Raw genomic sequence first — 12,037 nt, forward strand, 5'->3', positions numbered from 1 at the left:
CACACACACACACACACACACACACACACACACACGCACGCACACACACACACACACACACACACACACACACACACACACACACACACACACACACACACACACACACACACACACACACACACACACACACACACACACACACACACACACACACACATACACATACAAGGAGGTGTGGGTGTGTGTACAGAAGGCACAAGGTGTGTTGTTTACATACAGAAATTTGTTGGATTTAATTTCATTGCATTTCGTTTGATTTTATTTGTTTTGAATTTGTATTTTAAATTTTAATTTGGATTAATTTGGATTTTTGATTTTCGGTTGTTTGTTGATTTTTTTGTTTTTGTTTGTTGTTTGTAATGGTTGTTGTTCGTAGTAGTTATTGTTATTGTTGGAGTTGTTGTTGTAGTATTAATAGTAGTAGTTGTTGTTGTAGTTGTAGTTGTTGGGAAACGAAAGGTTATGATGAGATCTTTGATTAATAAAATGCTCGCAATAGAATTGGTTTTACTTGTTTGCTTTTTTTTGTTTTCTTTTGTTCTGTTTTTGGTTTTTCTCTATGTTTTGTTTTTTTTTTTTTTTTTTTTTTGTGAAAAGTAAAATTAAGTGCCACATAAAGAATTTTGTTTGAATGCTAAGATAATTACAAATGGAAACGCAAACATAGTCGCTCCGCCTGCTCCTCTCAACTTGTATGTAGATAGATATTAAATACGAATCAAATATTTTGGATTTTCTTTTGGTTTCAATTCAATTGAGAGGGCAACGCGAATATGTATGTGTGCCTTTGTTATATGTACGAGACACGAGCTGAATACATTGAATGTGCCGTTCCAAAACAAAAAAAAAAACTTAATCGAATTATGTACATACATAGATATGTAAAATATGCATTAACCATGAAGTCATTCTAGCAAAATAGAAACATAGACAGAGACAGTGTAAAAGTGATAGTATGAATGAATGAATAATGAAATAGACAGAAAGAGAGATAGAGAGAGATAGATGGATAGAGTTCGTACAGAGGACAGAGATTAGAAATTTCGGACCAACACGCACATTAAGAGTATCAAATTCAATGAAATTGTAGCCAAATACTCAACGACATAACACAAAACACAATAAATAATGGCGATCATAATCGCAATTCATGTAATTAGTTGGCACAGCTTAACTGTTAATGGAATTTTCAGTGTCTGTGTATGTGTGTGGTTGTGTGTGTGTTTGTGGGACAAACAGGGAATCGGGAAGAGAGAGAGAAAGATTGCATTCACCTGAAATCACAGAACAGACACACATACTTACATATAAACAAAGCTTCACTCATACATAAATTCCATCATACATACACACACACTAACACACACACACGCACTTGCATATTCAAACAAACATTAATATATACATAGATACATACATACAATTGGAGCTGTGAGGGTATGAATTCAGTTATTTTACAAGTTGGGAAGATTGAGTTTAAATTGTTTTGTATTTATTTTTTGTTTTTTGTTTGTTTTTTGGTTTGCTCGAGACGAACAGCCAGAGAGACAGCGAACATAGAGTGTTAGTAAGTGAAAAAGATAGAGACAGAAAAAACATGGATGAGATATACAAGAGAGAGATAGAGACAGATTCAGAGAGTGAAAGAGAAAAAGAGCAAGGACGTGGAGAGACAGACAGATGTACACAAATTAAGAAGCTGAGGGTTGACGGATGGTAGGCGGAGGGTTGGGTGGATAAGGACGGTATTCGACTTACTTGTATGTATGCATGTATGTATGTATGTATGTATATATATACATATATGTATGTATGCATGTATATGTATGTATGTATGCATGTATATGTGTGTATGTATGACACATATATGTATGTATGGTATGCAAGTGTGGCGAGTAGGTAATAATGTGTATGCAGCCTCATACGAATTGCGAAGTATGCGTGTGTACGTACATACATACTTACATAGTTTGTATGTAAATATGGGTGGTTCGATTGGGTCACAATTATATGTTCGAGAAATGCTCAGGCTTATCACATAACACACAATCGTTATCAGCACTTATCAGCAGAAGGATCATCGTCAATGCATTAAAATGTACTACGTTTTGTGTATAACTCTTGCATACTTTCAGGTGTCGCGCTTGCAAATTATTGTCTTGACTTACGGTTCAAAATTTTTTGTTGCATACTTTTGTGCGGCGCGAGAAAATGAATATTTATCAACGTATCGAAAGTTCTTACAATTTAATGGTGGCTGTGGGGAACTCGCCCATATGTTGTTGTATACTTATGCAATTTGTATTGATATTTTAATATGTACACGATGGCGGGAGATTAGTCCAGAGCAATGGCATGTTTTATACATATAGTGGAATCACAATGGACTATGCAGTTATGTATGCGGTCAATGTTGGGGCTTGAATATGTGTTGTAAGGTAATCTGTATGTTTGTTGTTATGTATGTGTGTGAGTGTGTGTGTTAATATCGAATATCGATGCACATACGATAGTACACAAAGAAAACATAGGAGAGATTGTTTCGTATAGGAATGTTTTCTGTGTGTATATAGTATTCTGATAGAGTACAATTAAATATATAGTACAAATTGGCTGTGATGGCGGCTCATCGGAACATCGCTGACTCTCTCAGCAGAAAGCACCACCATAACTCAAAGTCAGTTTCGTCTATGTTGGGCCCTAAGCATAATTACATGTTTGTATACATAGCAATATATATAGATCATCATAGCCGCTGTCATTGGAGACAATTGCTTCCCAACCTCCACACAATATCATTTGACTTATTTTCTTTTCGTTTTTTTTTTTTTGTTTTGCGCTTTGTCATATATATATATTTTGTTTGTACTTTCGTGGCTTTGGGCTGCAAGTAAGGGGGAGGGGCCGGGAACGAAACGAGGCCGTACGTAGTTGTGTTTACTGTATGACTATGTGTGGGCTATGTGTGTATGTATTTGTTATATATGTGTGAGTGTTAGTGTGCTTACAATTGTAGCTAGAGGTAAGTTTCTTAAGAATGATGTGGCATTTGCTAATATAATATTATGGAGATAGTACGTTGTGACAGATGGCAGTAGTAATATTTCGATCATGTTTCGGGTTTTCAGTTTTATATGTATTTGGTTAATTCAAGGAAGACTAAACTGAACAAAAGTAGTAATGAAAATAGTCCACAAGATCAAGATCAAGATCAAGATCATGATCACGATCACGATTAATCATCACAATCACGATCACGACACGTTGACCACATTCGCCATTTCTTTTTCTTTTTTATTTTTATTTTCATTTTCTTTGCTTTTATTTTTGGTTTTCTTGTTGTTGTTTGTTGTTGGTTTTTTTGGACAGCCATTTGGCCATTGGGTTTCAAATCTTATCGAGATTTTTTACTCATTAACAATAATCAAAAATAATTGATGCTGATACAAAACCATATGTTATAATTGTTGGCTATGTATAATTGCTGAACTCAAATTAGAAATAATATTATTAATGATGCATATGTTATCATTATATGTTGTACTTGTGGTGTAATTAATCACTACGATTGCTGCCTATGCGAGAAGTATTAAATTTGACTTTGTTCTTTTATTTATGTTCTCTCAAACTGCATTGAAGTGGGAATCTAAAATCATGCAAGTCTCTCTAGTTTGACTTTAGTTTGAGTGCTTTTGCGGTTACAATTGAGTAAAATTTAAAAACATCTACATGTTTGTTATTGCTTGCAATAAATGCTCTTCTCGATCTATTTTAAGCCAATTGCAGTCTGCAGTCTATGAAGTGAATTAATCTAGTATCACAATTGTTTAGTATTTTTTTCTTAGTTATTCAATTGAATGGAATTCCAATAAAAAATATTTCTAATTTGGTATGTACTAGTCTATTTGCAGTATATACCCTTGCATTATATTTCGTATATTTCTACTAATTCGATCTCGTATTCTTTCTTCTATAGTATAAAATTAAAATGTTTTATCAACATTAAATTGTATATTAACCATTCATTGTAAGGGGCACAACCCCAATAATAGCGAATTGGGGATTGCTCAGATTCTACATCTGATTGTAATGGATGATAAATGTGCAACCGTAAGTAGCAGTGTATCTGTGTGTGTGTGATTGGTTTGCAGATGAGTTATACATACATATGTACTTGCTTGTGGGAACGCTTAACGCTTGTATATGTACAACAAGTGGGATCTAAACGAATGCATACATATGTACATACATATAGTATAAGTTATGTATGTGCATATGCTTATACATGCAGCACTCATATGTATGTACATTGATGTTCACAAATATATGTATGCACATTTTTATGTCAATTGTGTATGTGTGTGCGTGTGCGTGTGTTTTGAGGAACTGGTGAAATAAGTACAGAATAAGTGAAGAATGGAAGCCAACAAGCGGTAAATAGTCGGAATATGTTATGCGCATGCATAGCGAGAAGCGATAAAGCACCCGTTGTTGTTGTTTTTGCTTCTGTGCTCATTTGCTGTGGTTGTTGTTGTGCCGTGGTGTGCACGCATGTATGCATCTATTGCGATCTAGCCTAGCTATTTACAGTTTTGCCTACCAAATCCATACATGCATGCACGCACTTGCACATGCACGTACTTGCACGTACATATAGTCCTCTATTTATAGTTTTCAGTTATCGTTATCGGTTATCGATAATCGTTGATGTAGGTGCAAGTGAGCGCAAATTGACAAAATACGCCAAGTTGGAAACAAAGCAAAGCAAAGCGAAACCAAACCAAACCTAACTCAAAACAAAAATGACTATGCGTGACTCTTACTACATACATATGTACACACACACACACACACACACACAGACTTACACACATATACAAACGTGCGTGTGTGTACATAGTTATGCACTAAATTCTACGACTCATAATGAGGATAACATTTTCGAGATTAAGAAAATAATTGAAAAATCGTTAATGAAACATATAAACAAAATATTGAGTTCATTTTTTTTTTCGATTCTTGTTAGTGTTTTTCTGAATTTTTTCCATTTTTTGTTTTTTTTTTCATATCTTTTAGTGTGTATTTTGGTTTTTTGTTTAGATTTTTTTTTGTATAATTTGTATTTAGAGCTGGCTTTTTCATTACTTCTTTTCAACTAACCTCAGACACAGGGAGAAGTTTCTATGTACTACAACTGACCTGTAGCACAATGCCATCAAGGTGAATGTTATAAAAACGAACCCTACAACTGACATTAGAACACCGACTAGGAACACTGTATTTGAGCCGTGGTAGTTCTCTATACGAGATATTTGATTAGCCATTTGTTTCGATACAGATGTGTGTGTGTATAAGAGTATAAGAATATGTGTATAAGGCATAGATCCAGAGAGCGAGAGCGAGAGAGAGAGGGAAAGTGTAAATATGTATGAGCGTGAGTGAGGGATTTAATTCCATTGCATATAGTATATATAGAGTAAATATATACAAATTATTATGTTTCGACAATATATTCAGTTTTTTGTTTAGCATATATATTTTTTGGTTTTTTAGTTTGTTTGGGGTTTATTTTATAGTTTTTCATTTATTGCAAGTTTTTACGATCGTTACGTTACGTTGTGATATATCATTGTTGTTGTTGTTGGAGTTTGAGTTTGTTATTGAGTAGTAGTTGTAGTTGTTGTTGTTGTTGGAATTGATGTTGTTTCATTCGATTCGTTTAATCGTTTAATGTTTACCAACACATAAATAAATATATACATATACATATTGTTGGATTCATAAATATATATATATATATGTATATAGCATAGTTTTATAGTTCAAAGTTGAAGGCGTTTGTTGTCGTCGATATCATTATTGCAGTTGATTGGGTGGGGTCAGCCGAAAAAAAAACAAAGCAAACAAATAACATTTTGTACGGTTTTTTCTTTTTTGTTTTTTAAATGTATGTATGTTACATTTTGGTTTAGTTTTTGGTTAGCTTTATTTTTGGTTTCTTTCCATATTTTTGTTTTTGTGGGGAGATTTCTCAATAGTTTTTGCGGCTCAGCACACAACAAACGGGGTAACCTTTGCAGCAACTCTCGCTGCACCACAATGCCAAACGTACACACACACAGACATACATTCATATATACATATGTTTGTACGTTTATATGTGTTGTTTGATGTTTGTTGGTGCTGGCCGCAAATGCATCGAATGAAGCCGAAATCAAACGATTCTCACAGTTGCACCTCGACTTGACACTTTAGCCAGCCAGCAGCAGCTCTATTGCTTTACAGTCTTCTTTACAATTTTCATTTTTAATTTGCATTTTGTTGCTTTCGTATTTTCGTTTCTAGTTTCTGCTTTCATTTTGAATTTTCGGCAACACCCAGACTATGACAATGGTAATCCAAACTATGCAAGACAATAACTAAATAACAAAAGGCACACCTCATCTTCATCCTTATCCTTATCCGCCTGCCTCTTCTCCAATTGTTACGACACTATTTTAAAGGTTTTTGGGTGTGCGAGCGTGTGTGTGTTTATGGGTGCGATTTCACGTATAGCCGACGCCCGTTCAAGCTATCGATAAATAGCACATTGAGTTGTTTATTGAATTGCATTACATTTTATCGAATCAATTACTTAATACTTAGTATGCTTTTATGATTTCATTTTGGAATCTTTAAGGTTGCCCCCAAGAGTATGCTTTACATATTTTCTATTACATACAATCGTGGGTGGAATTTGTATTTGGTTTTACAGAATTTCGACTGGAAGGTATGCATTATTATTTGGCTCGGTTACGGTTACCAGATAGAGAGTGAGAGAGAGATAGAGACATGTCAATGCATGTGTGTGCGTGCGTGCGCGTGCGTAAATCAATGTGGGTAAGAGGAAGTGGCACTTGGGATGGCACTGAGTATGAGTATGAGTGTGAGTAGATACATAGGTCGGTAAGCAGAACTGAGTGTTGAGAATAGTGATCGTGATTGGAGGAGGGGAATGTGAAGTTTAGTATGTATGAAGGAAGAGTCGAGCGTAGTTGATATGATTGTGTATATCTACATATGTATGTGTGTGTGAGTGTATATGTGGCAGTGTGTGTGCATGTATGTACACATGTGGACATATACATATATACTTAGATGTTGGTACCTTCACTCCCTTACGAGACGTGTTCAGCAAATGAGTACGTACATTTAGCGATATGTACATACCCAGAGAAACAAGATACATACATACATATACGCTGACATACATACATATACAAAAATTACAAAATAGAAAGGTTAACACAGATACGGATATTTCATGAGCTAGGGCTCATTGGCACACATGTAGGTACATCAAGTGGTACATCAAATACAACAACATTCAGATATACGTAGATATCTATGTAAATACGGACAAACATTTACTTGTATGCAAAACAAAGTGAAATTATAAAAGTCCATAAACATCTATGTACACCAATATACATACATCATCATATGTATACATATATGTATGTACATTCATAAGTGAATATAGCATGTGGAAGATATGGCAACAAAGCGTACGAAATTAGAACGGCACAAATGACGACACAAAAAGAAAAAAAAAAACTTTTTCTCCTCACAATATGTATGCACATGCATAGTATATATGTATGCAATGTACGTATGTACAGTGCAAGTAATGTGCAACAATATGCTGGCGACTTACATACATACATACATACATATATGTATTTACAAACGAGCACATGCATTCGGTCACAACATACAACATACACATACATATGTACATACACGCGTATTCATATGTATGTGTGTGAGTCGCAGGTCAGATAATAGAGAGGGGAAATCACCCATGTTGAAAGAGAGAGAAAGAGATAGAAAACGATAGAATAGAATCGAGATTGGAATAGTCTGACCTTTGACCTGGGTGCATGATGCAAACGAGTTTGATTGACATAAAGCATCGCCGTCAATCATTAATCAAACCCTGCCATCTGCCTTCCTGCTTTACGCATATGTATACATGTACATATATGTGTATGAGTGTGTGTGTGTGTGTGTGAGTGCGTCTGTGTGAGTGTAACTGTGTAACCATGTGGGCGTGCGTGTGAGTGTAGCGTGCTCGCAGGATCGGTGCAACCGATTGTTGACTTGCTTGGTACTCTACCTGTAGCAAACGGCCAGTGTTGCAAAACTAATGAAGACACATTTGACGATAACTGTTAAAATGATGACCATGGTTAATGTGCTGATCCTATTTTGGTCAGAGGGGTCTGGAAATGGTGGTTGCATTTTATGTTGCGTTAATTTCAATTATTTCATTGTCATCTCATTTTTATTGCAAATTAAACAAATTTTAAAATAAATATCAACTTAACTCGCTGCTAAACTCTGATTACTGTTAGACTATACATTTTAATTAGTACTGTCAATTATCAATACCCCAAAGAAATAAAAATTCATGTATTACGATAATATGCCGAGAAAAAAAAATGTTACCCATTCTAGTAATGAAACGATTATTTTAAACTTTGCGCAAAATCTTAAGAGTATAATTTAATTGATGTGCATTAAAGGAGAAACACATTATATTGATCCAAAAAATACCTTTTCTATTCGGTACAAAGAGATTATTTTAGAATATAATATATAGTATTTTATGACCTCGACAAAGTTTAAAAAATAAAATGTCATGCAATTTTGAAATTGAAAATGAAAATATTAAAAACTCCTGCTTTCATACTTAAAGATTATGGCAAATTGAAATTAAATATAGGAAGAACACAAAACAAAACAAAAAAAGTGACATTGATTTGCACTAATCAGCATGCACGTTATGTGAGTCTGATTTGTTTGAGTCTTCACAAGAATGTATATATATAAATACAAAAATACATATATGATCTGACTGAAAAGGTCAAGATAGGTTAACTTTTGTATTATTTTAATTTTTTGTTGGTTAAAAATCGATTTGTTGAATCGGTTGATGAACTGAGTGATTTGATGTAAGAGCTACAAATGGTTCTTATATATATATGTATATATATATATGTAAAGTATCTGTATATTTTCTAGTTTTGTGGATTTGTTGAACTACTCTCTCGTAAGGGCGCTTCATCGCCTTCATTGATTTCGGCCTAACGACTAGTGAACGGTGTAATTACCATTGTCATACGAGTAATCGAAACCAATTGTATATGTATATTAATCGATTGTGTATCGAATTGCAATCAAATCAATTATCAATCTGCTTGAGAGACCGTGTGAGTTCGCTATACTTTCATTTTCTTGGGATTAGTTGTAGCAATGTTAGTACCGTTGCTTAACTGTTGCCCCTCCAAATCGCCCGATTGGCTATGTTAATTAAGTTGACGTTAGTTTTACAGTCTAATTACGATACATCAGATTCGCAATATGCACATACATATGTACATACACATAGAGCGTACATACGTATGTAGATATATCGAAAACTGTTTCAGGCTGTCGACACACAAACCAATCTCTCTTACCATATGGAGTTTCTTTCTTCTCCATTTTGATTGTATTCTCCGGCGTTGGCAATGCTTCCGTTGGCAGTGGTGTGGTCAACAGCACCACGGTGCTGCAGTCTGTGCCGCCCCAGCCCATATCGCAAAAGCATCGGTTCGCATTCGTGCAGAACTGCAAAAAGAATGCGAGCATACAAATAAAAGTAGCCATATGACACATACATATGTGTGTACATGTGTATGTATGTACATACATATGTAGTCAACATTAATTACATTATGAATGATGCACATGTAAGTGACTATGTATTAATGTGTAATAATTTATGTGCACATATATTATATATGAATGTATTCATATATGGATGTACACAGCAATGTATGTATATGTATGTATATGTATACATACATATGTGTGTTAATATCTTCTTATACATATATGTACGTATGTATCTATGAATGTTTTTATATTCATATTTACATGCACTTATATGTACTTGTATGTATGTACCTACATATGTATATTTTTCATGTATATATGTATGGATATACATAAGTATGTGTACATTCATGTATGTATAAAGATATGCATGTATGTCTATATGTATATATGCATATATGTATGTAAGTACACGTCATGTATGTATTTACATGCATATGTATATTTTTGTGTGTATAGGAGTATGTAGATGTAGGCAGGTATACATACACATATGTATATATGTATGTCTACATAGAGGCATACATTTTAGTGTCTACATACATATATGTTTATGCATGTTTTGTATGAATATTCTTGTAAGTATTACATATACTTGCATACATATACTTGTATCGATATATGCATGCATAAATTGATGTATTTAAGTACGAACGTATTCATGTTTTCATACATATACATATGTATGTATGTATGTGTTAAGTGAGCTATGCATGTTACGTAGTTGCAACGTGAAAATATGGTTGTTGATCTTTTTGCTATGCCACTTACACCATGCTCTGAGCACTCTTGACCCTGCTTATTCGTTGGGCACTTGGTTGAATCCACATGAGGGAAAAGACTGACGCACGTTTGGTTAAGGCAAATCAAATTATCGCCACACGGAGTCCCATCCTTGACCAGGCCATGCTCGGGATAGCTATTGGAGCCCACTTGACCGCTGGTCGCCCTGTAATTTGTCAATGGAGAAATGTGAAAATTCGTTATCTATAACTAACCACAATTCCGTTCACCCCCATATGGATTTTATTCCCTTTTGCCTACCCTCCCCACCCATTCCCCGTTACGCACTTGCATTCATACTCCTGCCCTTTGATGGAGATTATGGTGCGAGAGTAAAGCTGGTCGATGCCATCGTTAACTGGCTGCCTCTCGCCCTCCTTGCACTGCAGCGTGCCGCACTGGACGTTCCTATGTGAGCGAGACGAGAGAGAGAGAGAGAGAAATGCAATAGGTTACTTACGCACTCCATATATTAGATGCAGCAAAGATACTGATGAGTTTTCTCTTTCTCAAGAAAAACGCAGCACCAACAAAACCGAAAATAAAGGCAGCTAAATCAAACATGTTTCCACGACTTAACGTCATGCACAAAGCTATAAAGCGTTAAAGGCGATTATTCTGAACACTGAGCACTGAACACTGAACCCTGAACACTACATACTTGCTATGGGCTTAAAATAAACTCACTCTGGTTCGCATTTGATGTAATGCTCGTTGGCATCGCGACCGCAGTGACCGTTGATTGAACCCTTTGAATTGAACTGCTCGTAGCACTGGCGATCGGCCGCAAAGCCGCCGTAGCCCCAGATAGCCTCGCATTGCAGCGTCAGCGTTGGACAATAGCCCTGGAAGCAGTAGCCTGTGATCGAACAAAGAAGCCAGTTAGTTGATGTATGCACATACATACATATATGTATATGTATATGTATATGTATATGTATATTATGTTCGAGTTACAGACTGTATAGTAGACTGGTAGTCACCTGAAACTCCCAATTTACTGAGACCGCAAGGTGAGCCGTTCTTTTTGTAGATATCAATGGGACATTGACCGACCTCGCCATCACAATATTCGGGCAAATCACATTCGTTGTGCGAGTCGCGGCAGATGTAATCCTTGGGTCGCAGCTGTCCAAAAGCACAGCGCAAAATAAATTTTGTTAAATTTAAGGGCAATCACAATTTTCCGCTTGATGCACTTAATTTCCCCCCCTCGCGGAGAAATGGATGAGGAAAAGGAAGAGGAATGGAATATGAACTTACCCGGCATTGGTCGCAGCAGGCACCGCTGGCACACTGTGCCTCCGACTTGAGCTTACATGTGATGCCATCACAGCATGGGTCCAAAGCGCACTCCTCGAATGTGCCACAGTCACACTCCTCGTCCTCCTCGATCACTTTGTTGCCGCAGTTGCGCCGCAGCTCGATCTGCAGGTGACAGTGTAATTAAATTACTTGATAAATGCCACATTTCCTAGTTGTGTAACAAAAAGTCCGATTGGAGGATTCATGCATCTTCGAATTGCCAAAGATTGCAGGGTATTCGGTA

General features: G+C 35.8%; 1 protein-coding gene across 18 annotated transcripts in view; it reads right to left on the reverse strand.

Moving 5' to 3' along the window:
* LOC117578209 (disintegrin and metalloproteinase domain-containing protein 12) overlaps window positions 1-12,037 on the reverse strand; it is a 46,423-nt gene that overhangs the window by 13,381 nt on the left and 21,005 nt on the right. For 9 of the 18 annotated variants that reach the window (XM_034263565.2, XM_034263552.2, XM_034263553.2 and 6 more), the window contains exons 13-19: window positions 11,752-11,916; window positions 11,472-11,616; window positions 11,176-11,347; window positions 10,777-10,896; window positions 10,477-10,654; window positions 9,507-9,657; window positions 5,164-5,302 (exon numbers count right to left, since the gene is read on the reverse strand). In XM_034263565.2, the coding sequence (XP_034119456.1) occupies window positions 5,164-5,302; window positions 9,507-9,657; window positions 10,477-10,654; window positions 10,777-10,896; window positions 11,176-11,347; window positions 11,472-11,616; window positions 11,752-11,916 (1,070 nt within the window). Of the gene's footprint in view, window positions 1-5,163; window positions 5,303-8,161; window positions 8,268-8,713; window positions 9,349-9,506; window positions 9,658-10,476; window positions 10,655-10,776; window positions 10,897-11,175; window positions 11,348-11,471; window positions 11,617-11,751; window positions 11,917-12,037 lie in introns of those variants that run through there. The other 9 variants (XM_034263560.2, XM_034263556.2, XM_034263555.2 and 6 more) reach the window with 4 other exon arrangements.

Source organism: Drosophila albomicans, chromosome X, assembly GCF_009650485.2.
Source record: "Drosophila albomicans strain 15112-1751.03 chromosome X, ASM965048v2, whole genome shotgun sequence".
Classification (NCBI taxonomy): domain Eukaryota; kingdom Metazoa; phylum Arthropoda; class Insecta; order Diptera; family Drosophilidae; genus Drosophila; species Drosophila albomicans.